We start from the raw sequence: 20969 nt of genomic DNA on the forward strand, positions 1-20969 counted from the left end.
CAATAACACCTTTTGAGTCATTAGAGACTAAAACAGAAGCATAGGCTACTTCACAGTTTATTGTTGTTTTCTTTTCTATTTCTCATTTTATTAGTCTTAATATTTACTATTTATTATTAAGAATATGTATTATTATTACCTGTTCAGGTAATTTACTTCAATCGTTCTCAAGTTTGTCAATGTTTTACTACAACTAATTTATAATAACTAATCTTACTTTTACATTACTCGTAACATACACAGTAGACCTCTCAAAGTTCTGAAAAGTTTTTTGGGTTTTGCTGTTTCTGACAACTAAACTCGACGTTAACGCTGGGACGTTCAGTACTGGTAAACACTGTAAGAGCGAGCAAAAAAAAAAAAAAAAAACCACTGGGTCTCGTCCGCCCACCCAGTCTGTCCCGTGTCCCGTCACGTTGCTGTCGGTGTGTCTGACCATGCTCGCCTGTTGGTGCTGAGCCACCACCATGCTGCTTTGCTGTCCCATGCCGTCCTCTTACCGGCCGGTATCGTAACCCCGCCCCCCTGAATCCCTCTCTTCGTACGGGACCGCAGTGATTTAAAAGTTCAGGAATCCCACGTGACGTCACCGGGAGGGTGATGTAATGCTGCTGTAAATAGAACGTATTGTAATCTCGCCCCAGTCCAACGTGGTTCCTCCGTGGAGCGCCGCTTGTCCGTCTCTGCTTGTAGGTAAGTTTACTTTCATTCACAAAACTTTTAACTCCTCACCCACTCTTCTGACATTTCACCACGGTTAGTTGACGTTGTGATTATATCTTTTATTTAACTGTAGCAGAAAGTTAACTGAAGGTGACAATAAAGGGGGGAGTTTTCTGTTAGTCGTCCCGGTGAAGTCTCATCACCAGGCGGACGGTATGTTGAGCGCGAGTGTCTATTTGGGGGGTGTGACAGCACTCTCCATACAGCTGTGCCGGGCTTGTTTATGAGTTGAACAGGTTGCTTTACGGAACAGTGGGAAAGGAAACATGCCATGTTCTTCAGACACGTACGGGCGATGACTGCCCGCCTGCCGGAGGGATTTTTGCTCAGATCCGCTGCATAAGTTCAGCTGAAACAGCTCCAACAGTGGCTCTATGTTTTTGACATTCGTCAAAAAATAGATTCAAATATAGGAACTGTGAGAAGTAGTAAGTAACTGAAGTTGGCTGAGTTTTAAAGCTGAACAAGAAGACATTGTGGATTATTTTGCATGTATTACTATTATTGCTGTGATGATTAGTGGTGAGTGTTGAGTAACGAAGAAGGAGAAGGCAGAAAAATCTGATTTTGTGGTTCACCACACACAGTAATCCGGTTTAAATTGGCAAAATGTTGTCTGGTCTGTTGTTGGCTTTATGTATTAAGGGTGACGTCATAGTATGTTGATGTAAGCACTGTGACAGAAGGTCTTGATGGAATTTTGCTGAGTGTGCTCATTTTTTTAAGTTCTGCTTAAAGCAGTGCCTATTATAAAACGATTAGTTCTATTTATCTGTAGAGGATAAGATTATTTATTACAACAGGAAGAAAGGATACACACTGTTAATGAGTCTGTTTGGCTTGGAAACCCTTTGTCGTTTGTCTCATTCCATATTGAAACACACAAACATGCTCACATGCACACACACAAACACGCACCTATGAAGTCACCTCTACTTGCTGTGGGTTGGAAAATGGGGGTTGAGGCAGGTTCAAACCTGTCAGGAATAGGCCTGTTGTACAGCCCTCCCTCTGCCACCTCCTACTCTGATTCATTCGTTGTGTCCTCCTCCTTCTTCTCCCTTGTGCTCTATCACTACCACTTGCCCTTTCCATTCCCCTCTCCATCTCTCCATCACTCTATGCCACCTCCTCCACATGCACATGCACACACACGCTCTTTCCATTTCTTATGGAAGCATGCGTTGCACTCTCTCTTCTTGCTCACTCCACTTTATTGTTTTCTCAGCATTTTTTGCTCATGCAAACCCATGGTTTCAGTGTGTATATACCTGTGACTAGTTATCCAATACACTTGTCACCATTGTAATTTTTCATCTAGCAATATACCTTTAACTTTTTGATCCTTTCTTCCTCCTAAATGTCAGTGAATGCTTACTGTAGTAGGATAAAAAAAAGTCAATGAAGGGTTGACCCATTGACCTCTGGATGTTCTTTGTAAATGTGTAAAACTTGTTTGGTGATACACAACCTTGAGGAATGCCTGAGGTTGGGGAGATGACAGATTCTTCCTTTGCTCTCAGTGGAAAATAAAGTGCCAGCAGCAGTAGTATTTCAAATAAGTCATAATTACCCCTTATCACTGGCTTAACATTTCCACAGAAAAGCTGAGTGGGTCAAGCCAGGGCTAACACACTGCAGGCTTATGTATCATTATGCTTTATTCTGTGATTGTGTTGATATTTTTATCCAATGATGACTTGATTTTTATATGAAGGATGGTGAGTATCCATCCTTTCATCACACTTGTATTATTAAACGATCCCCCGATGAAAGCTTAATTGCAGGCTGAAACAATTGCACTACACTTTCATAGCACTTTGCTGCATAAAAGCATGTAGTCTAAAGATCATGATGCTGTAAGACTTTGATGCCTCTCTTTTGCTTACATGTTATTAGTAATGTGTAATGAGTAGTTAGGAAAAATACAAACAGATTGAAATTATTATAGTACTTATCCTAATAAAAATGACTACCTACAGTGTGCAGCAATGCTGTCAAGACCACTGCACTCCCGCTGGTACCAAGGGGATCATTTTCCTAGAGATAATGTTGTGTTTCAAGGAGAAATATTCAACATCTGTGGCATCTACCACATTACACACCACTTCCACAATTTCTCCACTACAAGATGGGAGGATAGGAGGATAGCTATACAGTCCTACTGTGTGATTTATCTGAGGGTATTGTGTCTCAGAAACTAGAAATACAGAACTGAGTCTGTGTATGAAATCATTGTACAGAAACTTTCACCAGACAGAGATACTGTATTTCCTCATACGCAAAACACTATAACAGTGCTATAGATTGATAGGTTGTTCTTGCTTCTTCTGTTTTGCAGGCTTGTGTATGACATGAATGACAAACAGGACAGGCCTTATGTGTGCGCCGCCCCCGGCTGCTCTCAGGTCAGTTGGATGCAGTGTTAGACCTGTGCTTTAAACAGAGACATAAGATTATCATTGTGTAGATTGATTATTAATAGTTACATTAAAAATAATTTAGGTAAGTTTCTTTAGAGTTTCAGTGATTAAGTTATCACACACTTAATCATTATGGAAATTAAACCTGAACTATTGGAATAGATGCAGAATTTACACAATGTATTTACACATTGACAGGTAAATTTTAATACATGTGCATTAAAATGCTAGGTGGAATATTTCTGGTTGTACTGATATTTTGTTAAAATATACATCTGGATATCTAAAAGGTAAAAATTCAATACGGTATATTGTAAAAAGTAATATTCAATTTGTTCAAAACACATTTGCCTTAATTTATCATCTGATGTGAAATCTTTTCAAAACTACTCAATACACTAAAACTATTATGATCTATTAGTCAGCTAAGAGTCATCAGCGGATTTACCTGAACATCCTCTTTGGCATGTCATAGCTGCATGAGTGTCTTCATATCATTCTCACTCTGTTGGTGTGCCGCAGCGCTTCCAATTGGAGGAGCATTTGATCATCCACAGACACAAGCATGAGATGACTCTCAAGTTCTCCTCCATAAAGACGGACACAGCTTTTACAGGTAAGCTCAGCACAGAAATTTTCTCCAAAATACACAGTTGTTTTTTTTTATGACATCAATCTGAAGGTTAATTTAGAAAGTTTGTATGTGGTTTTTTTCTCAAATCCACTTTAGCAGCTTGAATTACCAGCTTGCAACTTGCCTTACCTCCTTATAACCACAACTAATTGTCTTTTTTTCTCCCTGCTTTGACATGCTATGCAGTGTATCACTCAGTTTAGCGGTTGTCTGTGTGTGGCAGGTGTGTGGTGACCTCTTTTCAGCATCAGTGCTTGATAAAAAAATGACGATGCTACAGTATACAATATGAAAACAGATAAGCTGAATACAGGCTTTCTAACCCTATGATAGTTTGTGTATATAAACTGTGCCGCCATAATATCATTTGCAAATTTTTTTAGAAAAGCTGTCACAAGATCAGGCTTAAGCCGCAACCATTTATCAAGAAATTTATAATTTATCAAGATATTCTCCGAAAGAGAAAACTCTGGAAAACATTGGTTTCAAAAACATACATTACTGATAGACAAATCTTGTGTGCACTGCATGGTAACAAATTGTTACTAGCTCAGATGGTTCTTTTCACCAACTGGACATTCAAAATAGATTTGCAGTTTTTTTAGGCACAACATGATCTTGGGGCCAGTTAATTGAGACATATTTTTGTTAAAAAATACTAATCTACTTAAATGTCAAACTGTGAATGTTGTAAATGTAGGAGCCACAGCAATGCAGAATAGGTGCCTGGTGAATGCCTTCACTAGCCAACCATTGAAGCATAATGATTCACTCACTACAGAGACTTGTGGTCAAAACATTGTCACGTGACACTGTCTGTAACCACAGAAACAGCTATCTGTCTGCACATAAACATCAGCTTGACATCTAACATCTGCAGACTCTCCCTCAGTGTTGCTCTCTGTGTATATCTCTGTCCTGCAGACTGTCATGCCTCCTGCAGGAAATCTCATGTCAAAACAAAGAACTCCGCTGACCTTTGACCTCTGCATGTTTAGACAAGATAGAGAGACAGACTGATGTTATCAGAAGTAGGGAGCGCGCATGAGAATAGACTCGTGTCCCCTCTTGAAATCACAATCTGGATGAAAGTTGATTTAGACAACAAAATAAAACAAGAGACTATTCCAGCAAAAGGGCAGATATACATGAACATCTGGCGATTTTTGAAATCTGCTTCTCCCTTAAATGTGTGTATTGTATTTGTTTGTAATGTTTCCAGACCAGACTCCGACACCAACCAGATTTTTGCAGAACTGTGAAGAGGTTGGGCTGTTCAAGGAGATAGAAGAAGAGTTTCTTCAAGCACAAGAAGAGGAAAAAAGCAAACAGGTATATTTTTATAAAAAAAATACAAACCAAAATTAAGGATAATGCAAAAGGAGAAGATGGCAAAAATCAAGACACATTTGTGTAATATTGCTAAAAGGTGTTTGCTTGTAAGAGACATAACCAATCAGACCTAATTAAGGAATAGCAGATATCTGACCTGCTGCACAGAAATACACACCAGGTGATTAGCTTCTCCCGTGTAATTTAAAAAGCTAGACATCACAGAAGCACATGCAGACAAACACACCTTAATAACTGTATGCATGTTCACATACACACATTAAGGCCGTTTCAAATCGCTAAGCATACAGTGACGAGTAGATACTACTCTACAAGTCCAAAATGGTTCCAGCTGTTTGTCGCTCCGGCTTCTCCCACAGACGCTTCCCCATAATGGGCCGTCCTGTATGAACCAGCACCAGCTCAAACCCCAGCTTCAGCTCCAGCACCCACCCCAGCCTCAGCACCCACCTCCCCAGCCACCACTGCATCATCCCCAGACCCAACCCCTGCAGCATCCTCAGTCCCATGGCCCCTTGATGGGCCCTAGCTGCAGCCTGGCTGCCCAGCATGCTCTGTCCTCCTCCCAGTCTGATTCAGTCATCACCCAGGCTTCTTCCATCCTCACGCACTCAGGGTGAGTATGGTTATGAGTGTACACATACACACCTTAAAGCTAAACACACACACACACACACACACACACACACACAAACACACACACATATATATCTTACATTATGCATACATTTGTGCAGCAATACATGTTCCCTCCACCAGATACACACATTTCCTTTTAAAGTTGCTTTTTCTTACTCTTTCAGCCTCTTCTTTACCCTGTCTTGCTCATCTTTTTTGGACGTATTGCAACTCATTCAGTCGGGCACTGACTGGCATCTCCCCCCTGCATAAATTATGACTGCACTAATGAACTGAGAGAAAGAAGGAGAAGAAAATCAAACATAAATGTACTGAGAAAACAATGCAACAATGTAGCACAAGAGATGGGGAACTGCTTTGTAACACCTATTCAAACCCATTGACTCTATCCACCCTACCGCCCGACTACTTCTTTGTTATGTCTGTTAAGAATGAGAACCAGACTGGAGTCTCTCACTGCCTGGGTAACTTTCATGGCTCCCTGGTTATCACCCAGTTTAACAAACTGATTAGAGGAGTTCCTGTCTTTCATCTATCCTGCTCCGAGCAGCTTCTCTCACTCTTCCTGACCATTTAATGCTGTGGATTTGAGGAACTCCACACTCTCAGTGGTCAGAGTATTAGATAATATGGACATACACTGTGGGTATAGCGTAAACATTAACACAGGTTTTATTCATGGCGTTGTGGCTAATGAAAAATGTATTTGTTTATTTTATTTGTTTTTAATTTCTGTATGACTTTAAAACTGTAGGGCTTTGGCTGACAATACAAGCAGCTTTAAACTAGTTTAAATAACACTGGTTAAGAACAAATTAAATATATTTATTTATACATTTCACAGTTTTAATCTAACAAATTTTATCTAAATATCATAACTGGTGTCCAAACGTTTACCTAAGATTGCCAATGATAACGTGTCTAATGGGACCTTCCAATTATGAGCTTGCAATTATAAATTCTATCTTTTACATAAACATTCATGGAAACATATTTTTGGGGAAATTAATTCTTTATTTGAACAGTATAGAATAATGACAGATTTGAAGTTCTCTGAATTTCAGTTTTACACTGATTTGTGCCTGTAGCACAAACTGCAGATAAACAAAGCCTTTGCCCCATCTCTGCAGCTGATTAGATGAGTCAAGGTACCAGAAGTAACTCAGTGACATAAGCTCCAAACATCTGTTTAGGAGCAGACACGACATGACAGGACAGTTAGAAGCGAGCTGACCATTATGATGGAATAAAGCAGTGCCAGTTTAAGCTGACTAAGTTAGTCAGTGAAACTGGCTAAGTGTTACTACACGAAGCATGGATTGGATGTCTGACTGTTTCCCCTTGTGTTTAACACGGGTTACTATAGCGACTGGGTCTCTGCGTGTCTGGCTTTTGGCCCGTAAAAACTGTTGTGGTTACGGTAGGAAATGCTGTTTTGGTTTTCTGAACTTCGGTGTATGTTAAATGGGCTGCATACCCCAGATTCAGTTATGACATCATTGCTGATGACCTCAGTGCTGTCACAGAGGCCCACATTGTCCGATTGGATGAGAGCCAGAGAGGTTAGATCAGCACATGACACCCCGGGTCTCTATATCCCCTGCTGTGATCCCTGAGATTCTCTCCTCCCTCTCAAGCTGTCACTTTTTCCCCCCATATCTCTGTTTTCTTTCCCTTGTTCTAGCTCATAATACTTTTTATTGTCAATGCTGCACACCAAGCGTCTGTATTAGCCTTTTTACTCACATACAATAACATTTAGTTGTTTTTCCTCATTCAGCATTTCTGAATTTGAGCATTTCTTGGCCCATTTTTTCCGGGCTTGGGACTGGCACCAAGGTGGCCCTTGGTGGTTGGGCGGGACTAAGCCTGGTGGTGTGGGATTTAACCCTGCTGCCTTCTACATACCAACCCAATGCTCTACCACTGAGCCACCAGGCCTTCTTCAAGAGGTCCAACTACATAATAATTTAAATTATTATAATATTGTAATTTTCCATTGATTTGAACACCATTAACAAAATTCCAAATGAAATTTGTACTTTACCCGACTAATCTGCTACTCTCTAGATCTATTCCAACACATTAACAAAAAGAAAAATTGTAGTTTTTAGTCTACTACCGTACATTTGTTTGATTAATGGAGTGGTCCAACACCTTGAATGGCAACCACTGGATGTAGCTGTTTATAGTATTACCACTAGTAATGGCCGTAGTAATAGTATTTATCTAAATTGATAAATTATATTTATGCATTGTTGCATCAATATTAACAATCTAATAATGTAAATAACAATATAATATTGTCATCCCGTAGTAAAGGTTACCACTATATTTAGAAGTTACAGTATAAATGACTTTTAGTTAAATATAGAATTCAAGTACTTCTTCTATCACTTGATAGCTCAATACCTCCTATAGATAACAGCAGGTTATTTAAACCCCTAAATTTCTGTACATTTCTGAACACCACTTACAATCAAAGTACCAGATATATGGGAGATCACTATCATTTAGGCAAACTTGTTTGATTTATGTCATCTGTGCATCCATCCCCAGTTCCCACATTTACTTTTCTTCATCCCTATCCATCTATTACGGTCTCCACCTGCCGTAAAGACACAACTGTAAATGTTTCAACTTGCAACTCTGTCTGAACCTGGATTAGTGAAACTTTAGCTGTGAATAGCTCATTGGCATGACCCATCTCTCTCTCTCTCTCTCTCTCTCTCTCTCTCTCTCTCTTTGTCTCTCTCTCTCTCTGTCTGTGGCTGACCACAGGCCAGTTCCCGGGCCACTCTCCTCCCTCCTCCACATACGGAACAGACACAGACAACCACTGCCAGCCTCCTTACCTGGCACCCTGCCAGACCCCGCCATGCAAGGGGCATCTGCTCAGCACATGTCTGTAAGTATGGGAGATAGGTTACTCACACACATTCGCATTTAAACTAACATGCTTTTTGATTATTAAATGCAGATACAGTGGCCAAAGTGGTCAGAATCTTAGAGTTAGAAAAAAAAAAACTCAATTTGCTGTTGTGGATGAATTATTTGGTGTGTCGCAAACATCAGCTGGATGTGACTTTCTGGGGAACCCTTTATTTTTGTGTGCTGATGCTTTTTTTCTTGCCAGGGTTGAAAGGTTATTTTGGTGTCAAACTTGTCTCCTCCTACAGATAGAGAAGCAGATGTCTTGTGTAATGGGTATACCAGGTCCTGTACACAACCCCTCCTGTTCCTCATCTCAGGTACTGACCAGCAGAAACATTGTCTGTATGTATCTGTGGATTATTATTCCCATTTCCTCTGGTAGTAACATGGTTATTTATCAAACATGTTCTCTTTTTACATGTTTTTACAACATTTATGACAACATACACAAACAATTGCTTTTTGAAAACTGTTACTGATAGTTGTTTGTTGCAGGGTTAAAGGAATCGTTTTAGATTTTTGAAAAACTAACCTTTCTGTTAAAAAGGGAGAAAATATCACTCTTACTTCTAGTCCAACATAAAGCTTTCACCCTCAGGCTTTAGCTTAGCCAGCATAAACATTGCATAATTAGTAACAAACCCACCTACAAGCACATCTAAAGTTTAATAATTTATTAATATATTTATTTAAAATGTACAAAACTTGAAATTCTTACCAGTAAAAAACGAAAATCAGTTTTTTACAGGGCATTATATGCCCGAATATTTCTTGGCTGGTAGAAGTAACTTGATGTTGTCTCTACTTTTTGGCTCTTTATTAGGCCACAAGCAATCTATCACATAGACTAACCCCATGGAAAAGACTTTTTGTACGGACTACATAAGTGAGGTATGAGGTTTAATGTTTCGTTTTGGACAGTGCCAGCCTCGCTGTTTTCTCTGTTTTCAGTCTTCATGCTAAGTTAATCTAAGCAGTTGCTAGCTCTTGTGAACTGTCATGCGTGTGGCATTGATCTTTTGATCTGATTCTCAGAAGGAAAGCACCTGAACATACAGTAAAGTAGCATAAAGTATTCCCTGTCTTATTATGGTTTCACTATTTCATCACTACCCTAAAATTAAGGTGCTCCTCATACTGTGTTTTATCATGTATATTGGTAGACAAGGACAAACCAGTATTAAGAAAAAGTTTATGATATAATAGTGGTTTCAATGATTACCAAAACCTTTGTTGGAGTGGGCATGATGTTATTACTTAAAAAAATTATATGCCCATAGAGGCAGTGAAAGACAAAGACTAACCAATATACTGTATTAGTTGTGTAACACTTAAACTCAATCACACCGTCTCACATTGTGCCTTTGGCTTTTTCCTTTCTATCACAATAAACAGAAAACAGAGTGTAACTCTAAACCCTAACGCACTCACATGCACACCAACAAACACACACAGATCTGCACCAAAGGAAGTCACAGTCTGTATGTCCACTATGACTTTCTTGTTTTTTAAATTGTCTTTGGGTCTAAATGTTCTCAATATCTGTTACATGTTACATGATATTTCTATATCGTACTTCTATACTACTTGAACGATACTTCAAAGAGAAACCTGTGAAATAGCCACACATACACACACACACACACACACACACACACACACACACACACACACACACACAAAATGACTTCATGAACAAAGGTTGTAGATAGAGTCCTAAATGAAAAGCAGCCACTCAAGTTGCAAGTTTTACACCAAAATCTCTCTCTCTCACAAACACAGACACACACACACACGCACACAAATACAATATTTTAGTGATGTAGTTTATTCAGTTGCTGTGTTTTGCATTTAGGAAACAGGACCCATCTTCTGTAAAACCACAGTAGGTTTATTAACAAGCTACTGCTTTACAGTAACTTTACACTCCGCTCAAGTGGAAAAGTAAACATTTGGCAAGCGGACCCTTGTTTCATGTATAGTTTTGTGTCTTCATTGACTGATCCCTTCAGATAGAAATATCAGCGTGATGTGTCATATAGGCCAAGGCGATCCATGATGTAATCAGTGTCAGGGTGTTTCTATGTAGTAAACAGAGCTGAAACACTCATGTCCTGTCCTGTTCAGTGTGTGTGGCTGTGTGTGTGTGTGTCTGACTGGCAGCCTGGCTGGCTGGTAAAGCTGGCACCGACGACTCAGTGACCTCATCCTTGGCAGCCGCTAAATGTGTTCCCTTTTTTTCCCTGTGCTGAATGGTTGAGAGAGAGAGGAAAAACTCTGCTTCTTCTCTTAAAGAAACATAGTGTTACAGGGAGCTGATAGCATTATTGCAATGGACAGGGGGTGATGTCATGCTCAAAACATGACCTCTCCCTCTCTTTCCTCCCGTCTCCTCTGCTGAGCGTAGGAGAAAGGTGAGATGAGGTTTAATTTAGCTCTTACAGTCTGTTTAGTCACATGATACAAGGGAATGATAAAGTGTGAAGATATCAAGGTGCAGAGGGCAGCATTTATTGGAACAGGCTATCCATCTTATCTACACTTGTCTTCACGGTTGTGGATGATTACGTGAAATAGCGATGATGGACTAAGTGGGCGGCTTTAAGAAAGAGCTGAAATTTTGACTCTACTTCAATTATTCAATGACACTTTGCTACATAAATGGAGGATCCCAGAGATAAGGATTGCCTATTTGGTCTTGTTTAACCTCAGGTGGCTTGTAGGTTAGTAACTGATCTAGTGTTACTAATGTAGCTGGTGTCAGGAGGAGTAACACACTCCCACCCAATATAAGAGAGCCAGGAAATACCTCACCCCAAGCTCTTATACATGGTGCTTAGTTTATTACATATCAACTCAAACATGATAATCTTGTGTGAAACACAATGATGGGCAGTAATTGTATGTATGTTCTAATTTGGCTGAGTGAGGTTAAAGAAATATAACTTGTTTAAAAACTGGAAACACTGCACAGAGTGTTTTATGTTTCATTATCACATTTTCTTTTATTAACTGGAACAAGTCATATGTTTTAAGTATCCCTAAATTCAGAAGAGGTTAGTTTTCACCTAAAGTGACACTGTAGAGATACACAGAGACAATATTAAATCTAGAGAAAACATACATAATGCTATTACTTAAGTTTCTATACTCAACTATCTAGTGTATATACAAAACTAATCAAATGGTCTTCATATACTTCTTTTGTATATATCTCAGAGTGAGATTTGGTTGACTTTAGCATTCCTAGAGCCCATTACAAACTCAAAAGTAATTTGCAGCTTAGGTGAAATGTTATACATATACAATATTTATAATGCTAAAATTAGCTCTTTATGCTTGTCATCTTGATAATTTACTGTAGCCTACATCAGCCGGATACAGAGCACATAGTATTTCATGTTTTTTAGTGTAAATGAACTGCACAGTGCATCACAATCGTATCCAGTGTATATACTGTAAAGAATATACACTTGGAATAAAAAGGAAAGTAAACAAAGTTTCTTTTACTCATTATCTCCACTTAGAGATCCAAGCAGGCACTGGGCCATCATTACCAACAGCACCACCCAGGAATGGTCACCATCAACAATCCTGTTACAACCATGGGTCATATGATGGAGATGATGTCACAGCGCCATCAGGCACCTCCACTACAACATCCACATCAACCTCATCATCATCATCATCATCATCAACCTCACCATCCACAGCTTGCAGCTCCACCCCTCACCTACCAACAGCGATGCCACGTCCCTGCCCCACAGCACCAGGGGAGTTCTCACAGACACCAGCTTCACCAGCCATTGAATGTACCCCAGGCTCAGGCCCACCAATCACCACCTTCCCACCTGCACCAGGGCTCACCTCCTGCACCTCCCCTGTCTGTCCCAGCACAGGTGTTATACCTTAAAAACACTGTTCAGCTCAATAATGTCACAAGTAACATCTGCCATCATACTGTAATTCTACATTCAGGCACATGAGCCTCCATTAAAAGTGTTTTTATTTACTTGCAGCTATCACCAGTTGCACAGCAGATGCAGCCCTCCCAGCCTTCACATTCCCAGCATGCAGTTCAGGCAAGTAGTAGCTGCAGTGGTGGTGGAGGACGGACCGGAGGAGGTGGAGGAAGTGGAAACCGTCGCAGGAGGACGACAGAGCAGGACCCTGATGAGCGCAGGCAGAAGTTTCTCGAACGTAACCGGGCCGCAGCCACCCGCTGCCGACAGAAGAGGAAACTATGGGTGTCATCGCTTGAGAAGAAAGCTGAAGAGCTGACGCATACAAACCTGCAGTTACAGGTGAGATGCTCTGTGTATACAGACAAGTACACACAAACATGAGCTACGCATCAAGAAAATTCACAATTTCTCTGTGTTTCCAGAACGAGGTGACGTCATTAAGGTCAGAGGTGGGTCAACTGAAGCAGATTCTGCTCACACACAAGGACTGCCCTGTCACCACCAGGCAGAGAGAGGCACAGGGGTACCCCAGTGAGTAAAACCCCATATCCACCAATCATCTCCATCCACCAGAGAGGCTATAATTCAGATGCATTTTGTGTATATAAAGGCATACGCCATGGTTTCATGTTGTCTTGTTAAGAATGAATCCATAAACAGACACAGAGGCCTTAAACTGTTTCTTACAGAGTGCAACTAAAAAGCATTAAAGTGTCAAAGCTCTGCTTTTTAACCAGACATTCTTCAAATATTAGTACAAGCACTTTTACTCCTATGGAGAGCCAATTGGAGTGGGGGGGAGCATTGCACTCTTAACTCTCCATTTAAAGGAATATATTTTCTATGTTTAATTTTCATACTCATTTAACAAACTAGACCTTGATGGCACTTGTAATCCTCTGATCTGCAATGCTGTTCTTGCGTTGGCTGTTCTGCCTTGCACAAAGCTAGAACAAAATGAAGACCGTGCCTATCTTGCACTTCAGTCAGGCTAAAGTGAATTTTTCAGCAATAAGTGAACCTACAACTAGCCTGAAATGAAAGATACTGAAAAAAGCACCTTGTGGCTTAAATGAAAAACTGCCATTATGTTTGGAGTGTTGAGCATCAGAGAACAAATTTAGTTGAAATATTGGCATGTGATATATTTGTATATTTCTATTGTTGTCTTTTTACCTGTATGTACAGTATTCATTTGTTAAAATAAAAGATATTTTCCTTTAGGTGTTAGACTTTCATTCATTTGATGTTTATTTAAAATCCAAATACTCAGAAATCCATTAACAGATTGGGCAAGCCACACAGTGACAGTTTGATTGACAGCTGTCTCTGTGTCCAGCTGCAGGGGTGAGTCCGGGAGGAAGTCCCACCCCTGTAGGTCCTGGGTCTCATCTGCAGGCCATCCAACACAACAGTGTCTCGACCTCCTCAGCAGCTGAAGTGACACAGGGCATGACCCCCAGCCTGGATGCTAGCATCACCATATAAAGGAGCGTGCTGGACTGGACTGAATAATCCTTCTGTCATAATGACACTTTACAGCTCACCAAGCTGTGGATCAATGTCTCTTTACATTGTGGATGAAATACTGAACTGGATAGGTGAATTTATAAATCCACATGAACACAGGGATTTTTCAACATTATCATACATTATGGTTCGAGAGATCAGAACCACACATTGTGAAATACTCTTATTTTTCATGACAGGTGCAAGTAAAAAAGCCTTGTGAAAAACTGTGATGGTTACATGGTAACTGGATCCTGTGTTTATTCAGAAAATATGTGTTTCTCTTCACAGCAATCTGACCATTGCCTGATCCCCACTGACTGCACGCACACTATCATAACACATTATTTCAGTCTCTTTTGCTCTTTTATCTTGCACTAATGAAAACAAAGCCTATATATAATTTTAACTGTGCAGCTGCAAGTGTACACCAAATGCCATCTCTTTGATGCAGATGCAAAAGTGTGTATTTTTTACACAAATTATCAATACTAAGACAAAAGCGTTTATTTTAATACTGCTAGCCCAGGATTGTCTTGGAAAGCCATTTTACACATGACTGTACAGTGTTAAATTTCAAGCACTTTTTCTAAAACCAACTGGCATAAGGGACTTCATAACTGCAATCCACATCTATGTCCCTGTCAGTTTAATTTAAATTACACCTCAGTTATACTTTTTATACTGTAAAGATGTTACCAATTGCTGTAAATCTAATGCTAAAATAAAAACACTTATTCTGGTATCCTGTGCTTCCTCTTTTTAAGATTTTGTTCCTCTAGATTACTGCTGTGAGCAATAAGATGATGGATGAGCTTGTTTCTGTAAATTCAGAATGGTCTAGTCTGCCATCTAGTGACCGGTTTTAATAGATGTTTGACCATGATAACTGGAATGGTCAGCAAAAAGGATCATAGCCTGTTTTATGTTCAGCCAGTACCTTTATTTCTAAATATGCAATGGAATCAGTTAAAATGAACTTTTCCCATTATTTTTAAAGTTTTATTTGTCTAACTATATTTATCCTAAGTAAAGTATCCCACTTATTTTTTATACAGGTTGTAAATAACAAACTCAAAATATTATAAAGGATTTTTAAGATGTTAAAAAGTGTTCTTTTATAGGGTCTTGACTCTCTGATGAAATGAAAATACTCAATCCTCATCACACACACAAGCATGGAACAAAGTGTGGGATGCACTCCACCCTGTCTGCTCAAACAAAGGGACTGCCTAACTATTCCCAGACTTCATTTAGACATGCACAACAAAAGTATGGATGCACATGCAAATACACACACACACACATACACACAAACCTATAGCTGACCTATCTTCCAAATATTAGTTGTAGAAGAAACAAATGTCATTCATTGGTTTATATTTAAAAAGAAAAGTTCTAAAGCTAATAATAACAGTCAATAGCAAGAGACTAAATTGAATAGAATATAAAGTGTGCCAAGACTTGTATTTAGAGTCAACTTGAAAATAATATCTGGCCTGCTTGGCTAAGACATAATTGTGTATGAATTACTTATAGTACTGTTAATATAGTTCTCCTATTATGAGAAAGATAATTTTCTTATGTTTCACATAATTACTAGATTACATAAAAGTATATGAAAGCCACAGGTATGGTAACATCTATATATTATAGAGGTCAATTTCCCATACAGTAGATACTCGAGACAAGTAGATCACATTATTGGGGATTTTACTTTTTTGTGTAATGCTAAATGATACATGTTCCATATAAAAGTACAAAACATAATACTAAAATACAAAACACATGTTTTTTTCCTGCCAGCCAGCAGCCATCATTACATGCTGTACAATTATAAGACAATATGATGTCTAGGAACTCATTATTAGCACCATAGTTGAAATCAGTGGTCCATACTTCATTCCCACACACTTTCACTCACAATAAGTCACATATTTAGAAACAGTCACAGGTGCAAGGAAAAAGAGGAAAAGGCATGAAGCAGGAAGTGGAAGTCAGAGGGATTAAACTTCCTCTGGAGTCTGAAAAGTTCTGATTAATCCAGCTGTTATATTCATTTTAACAGTTTTTGTGTGTTCAAATTAAAAAACAATGTTGACTTAGTTCACAGCTACAAAAGCACAGAACATTTCAAAGTGTATTAAGAAAAGTGACATTGTATCGTCTGTATTTTAAATGCTAGGCCCAAAGGCGCAGCAAAATACAGTTCACATAATCTGTTGTGCAGTGTCTTTTCTGGGGCTAGTCAGAGAATCTCTGCATGTCACTGCCTCTGCGGACACTGCTGTTTTCCAGAAACCGGTCACAAGGGAACTCAATCAGGTCCCCCTCCTCTAGTGGTGCAAGTCGTGTTGGACGACTGCTTTGGTAGCTGGTGAAGTCAGTGGACACTGAGGCGGATGCCATTGTGGGACGAAACGGTCGTCTGGTAGAGTACATGTGGCGCACATGCACAGCTGACTTCCTCTTGTGCAACCTCCTTTTCAAGCGCCGCCCCAGCCAGACTCCACCAATGACCAGCAGCAACACAGCATTCCCAGCCAATGTTGCCACGGTCACCAGCTGGAGGTCGGAGGTCAGTGCACCTCCACCACCGAAACCTTCAGAGAGTGTAACCAGTCCTGAACAGTGGTCACGTGGGGCGACTTGGCACACAGATCCTCCAACTACTCCTTCCACACAGACCATGTATGTCACATCTGAGCTGAGCTCTCGAAGGGTTACAGAGCGGGCTGTGCCACGAGCATAAACATAGCGAGGAAAACGATCTGGAGTTCCAAACCGGTCAAAAAGAATACGGTAGTGGACCTCATCCAGATTAGGCCCAGGTCCTGGGGTATAGCGGCGATGATCCCTTGTGGTCCAGGAGACTGTAACGGTACTGGATGTCACTTGATCTACAGACACATTAGTTATAAAATGACGATTGAATGCACAAGGATCTGTGATTATAGGTAAAGCCTCATCCTGACCTGATCTCAGAAGATCAAACACCTCTACTGAGTGCGCAGGAGAAGTTGTGGTGAGCACTAAATAAGTGGGGTTTCTGTGACTTGGTGTGAAAATCGCTGGTGGATCAGTTTTGGAAATGACGTTTGACCTTAGTCTCCCTTTGCCACGTTTCCCAGCTGCCTCTGCAGTAGGTCGTGACCTTGGATTGGGTAACTCCTTCTTTGGTTTCTTTTTTCCCAGCAACGAAGGGGGTTTTGCCACCTCTGGACCCCCCTGGTCTCCTTGGATTTCCACCTCATCCTGACCCTCTCTTTTCCTCTTTTCTCTGTCTTTCCTTGCCATCACCCCATCCCCTTTTCCCTGTCTCAAATCTACATCTGCTGTCCTTCTGTCTTCCACCTGTCCTTCTCCACCTCTCTCATCCTGCTTTATTGCATGTGCTATTCCTCTTCCCTCCACTTTTACAAGTAGACCCCCACCCCGGCTCTCCTCGGGTCCAGTTTGGCTCGTACACATGTGTGTCCAATTCCCGAGTGGCTGCAGCTGGGAGCTGTTCACGTAGTCGAGATATTTGCCCCTAAGATTTACTGGATAATGACATTGTACAAAAACAGTCAACAGTTTTCCCTGAGAATGTGCAGCAGTCATCCACCGTTTCAACTCCTCAAGGCGACAGTCGCACGTCCAGTTGTTGCCATGGAGATCCAGGTCGTAAAGCACATTGTTTAGGGCGAAAATGTCACCAGATAGACTAGTGAGAAAGTTGTTCTTCAGTTTCAGCACCCGTAGATGTTTAAGCTGTGAAAAAGCCAAAGCGTTTACGTGGGAAATACGGTTGCCACTGAAGTCAAGCTGCTCGATGCGCTCAAGAGGGTCGAGGAGACCAGCGGGGATCTCCTTCAGCTGGTTGCCGTCAATCAGAAGATCTCTGAGGCTCGACAGCCCTTTCAGAGCACCACTGTCCAGACGAGCTATTCTGTTGTTGCTCAGGGACAGTTTAGACAGTTTTTTCAGGTTTTGAAAGACGTGATTTCCAATGTACTGAATTTCGTTTTCAGACAGCAGCAAAGTTGTCAGTGCTTTGAGTTGGGAAAACGTGAGAACACTGCGCACGGCAGACTGCTTGTTGTGGGCCAGATTTAGAAAGCGTAGGTTGGTGAGTTTAGAGAATGCGTTTCTGTGAATGTGCTGCAGTTTGTTATTTTCCAGATGAAGATAATGTAAACTGGTCAAACTTTTAAAAGCGGAGTCCTGCAGAATTTCTATTGAGTTGCCATCTAGGCGCAGTTTTACAAGACTATCCAAGTTGGCAAAGAGCTCAGGTGTAATTTTCTTAATGTCATTATCATTTCCATAGAGAATAGTTAATTTCTTCAGGGGCTGTAAAGTCCCAGCAGGTATATTTGATAAAAGATTATGTCCCAAGTATAACTCTTCTAGCTTGGCAAGTTTCTCGAATGCTTTGGGGTGAATCGTTTGTATTTGATTGTACTGTAAATTTAACCTTGCAAGATCACTGTACCGTGTGAAATCGAAGGCAGAGATGTTACTGATGAAGTTACCCCCAAGGCTGAAGATCAGCACCTCCTCGAGGACCCGCACAGCGGGTTTGGGCACAGTGCGCAACCCTCGGTTGGCGCACATGAGGTGCTGTGGGTGCTGACAGTCACAGCGGTCGGGACAAAAGTTTGTCGCTGTTGAGCAAGAGATGAATCCATTGAGCAACAGCAAGAAAAAGCATATCCCCGGCAGGAAGTTGCCGGTTTCCATTCCCACAGCACAGCTGGCACAGCCAGAAAATGATGCTGCATTCGTTGTGCGTTGTTCAGGCGCAGACGCCCCTCTCCTCTCTCATGCTGAGGATTTCTTCCCCATAATCCACTTGCAGATCAAGAACACAGCTCCATCACTGAGCAATATCATTTAGCCTATAGAGCATATTAATATTGGCTCTCTCTATCTTAGAACTCGCGCACATCCCATCTATGGCTCCATCCCCCAAGTGGTCATCTGCTGCAAATTACAGAGTTCCGCAAAAAAAAAAAAAGAAAGAAAAAAGAAAGAAAGAAAAAAGAGCAGAGTTCAGGAGCAGAGCGTGTTCTCCGTCTCTCTCTCTCTCTCACACACACACACACACAAACACACACAGAGAGAGACCCCACCCCCGCAACACTGCGACTCGGTCAAAACCAGATGTGCACAAGTCTTATGATCCAGAGTTTTGCTCGTGCAAACAGGCAATCAAACACACACACACACACACACACACACACACACACACACACACACACACACACACGACTCTACAGTGAGAAAGGGCGGGGGGACCGAGGTTGAGAAACCCTTTGACCGAGTTTTATGCGTGTCCCCGCAGCCCCGCAGTCTGAGATCTGGATCAGATCCCTGGTATGGACCAAGCAGACAGGAAGATTTCCTTCCCACGGAATCCCAAGAGAACCCTAGAGTCTCAGATTCCCTCGCAGGGGGTTGAGTAGAGAGCAAATCACATCCACTTATAAAACAAGTTGAACAAAACAGTCACCAAAACGAATCACATTGTCATTAATTCTAATCTATGAAACTTATTCATAAAACAGCTGTAGTGAATAGATGTTTTGCTACCCAGAGGACATGATATTCAGTCAACACACAGCCTACACAAAGACAGTGTGTAAAACTACAATTAACAAATCAACAGCCCAAGCTGCATGCACTCTGGTAGGAACACCCTCATCATGCATCTTAACTGTAATTTACCATTCTCTCATTAACATACTTTTTGTTGCCAGGGCCACTATAAGCACAGATGGTTCACATTTGCAGATGAAGAATTCAGTTCTTGAAGTGTGTGTTAAGACTGGCGAGGAGAGGTGCCAAATCTGAGTTAAAGATCTCCAACTTAAAGGTGGGGAAACAAATACAGTGAGCGGTACTGTATGAAGATTTGCTGCAGACTGATGAATTATTCTCTGCAGCCTACATGAAGGTTTGTGCTCCAGTCGAGTCTGAAAAGCATGCGATGTAACTGCCAGGACATCTGCACATTTATGGCACTTGAGGTAGAATGCTTATCCATTCACAGAGCCTACATAAATAAGTGGCTGTGTGTATGTGTAGAAACCCTTTTCTGACTGATGTAACTCCACAGCCGTCACTGGGACCACTCATCATATTCCCCATGATTTTTAAGGACAATGTAACAACATTTTTCTTAACAACTGAATTAGGTAGGTTGGTTATCTTTGCATTCCATTTTTCAACTCTCTTCATTCATATTTCTAACTATTTTTACTGCTCATTAGTTACTTTTAGCTACTGCAAACTAATGTTCACTTTCTAACTAGTTTTCATGCAATTTAAATCAGGCACTGTTTATGTCTGTAAACAGAGATTCGTCACAATGGAAAGAATAAGTCTCACAGCCTCACACACGTATGAACACAAATAGCCTATACTTTTGCAGCCCCACTTCAGATGCAAGTGATGCAATGGTTTCCAGAGCCATGCTAGTGCATGACTAGCCCTCTCAGCATTTCTAGCTCACAGTAAAAGCACTCCCTGATTGGCCTCATTCTCATACATATCTGTTGGTAGACATCATAGTCAGACATTATAGCTCTGTGTGTGAGTGAGTGTCTGTGTATGAGCGAAAGAAGGAGAGAGCTATAATAACTGGGGGAAGCCCCCCTCTTTCTGGAAGGTCATTTCCTGTCTGACCATTTCTAAGTAGTATTTCTGCATCTCTACACCCCCACCCCACGTATTGGATCCCTGTTTTTCTGGTTTATCTTTTCCTGTCTCTGAGGAACATACACATTCAACAAACACTCAAGA

At 40.8% G+C, this 20969-nt stretch overlaps 2 protein-coding genes across 4 annotated transcripts; one reads left to right on the forward strand and one right to left on the reverse strand.

Moving 5' to 3' along the window:
* Positions 1-470: 470 nt before the first annotated feature.
* Positions 471-14891, forward strand: LOC137127656 (cyclic AMP-responsive element-binding protein 5-like). 3 transcript variants are annotated; one of them, XM_067504948.1, is made up of 11 exons: positions 471-689; positions 3065-3131; positions 3669-3762; positions 5003-5112; positions 5493-5749; positions 8554-8680; positions 8952-9023; positions 12234-12605; positions 12726-13010; positions 13094-13202; positions 14011-14891. In XM_067504948.1, exons 2-11 carry the CDS (start codon positions 3078-3080, stop codon positions 14157-14159), a joined length of 1629 nt encoding a protein of 542 aa, XP_067361049.1. In that variant the 5' UTR covers positions 471-689; positions 3065-3077; the 3' UTR covers positions 14160-14891. The 3 variants fall into 3 exon arrangements, with proteins under 3 accessions (XP_067361049.1, XP_067361040.1, XP_067361059.1); XM_067504939.1 differs by having other exon boundaries at positions 472-693; XM_067504958.1 differs by lacking the exon at positions 471-689 and adding an exon at positions 1017-1151.
* A 985-nt stretch (positions 14892-15876) lies between these two features.
* tril (TLR4 interactor with leucine-rich repeats) lies at positions 15877-19320 on the reverse strand. Its single transcript, XM_067504925.1, has one exon. It carries the CDS (start codon positions 18903-18905, stop codon positions 16425-16427), a length of 2481 nt encoding a protein of 826 aa, XP_067361026.1. The 5' UTR covers positions 18906-19320; the 3' UTR covers positions 15877-16424.
* Positions 19321-20969: the final 1649 nt, after the last annotated feature.

This window comes from Channa argus, chromosome 1, assembly GCF_033026475.1.
Source record: "Channa argus isolate prfri chromosome 1, Channa argus male v1.0, whole genome shotgun sequence".
Classification (NCBI taxonomy): domain Eukaryota; kingdom Metazoa; phylum Chordata; class Actinopteri; order Anabantiformes; family Channidae; genus Channa; species Channa argus.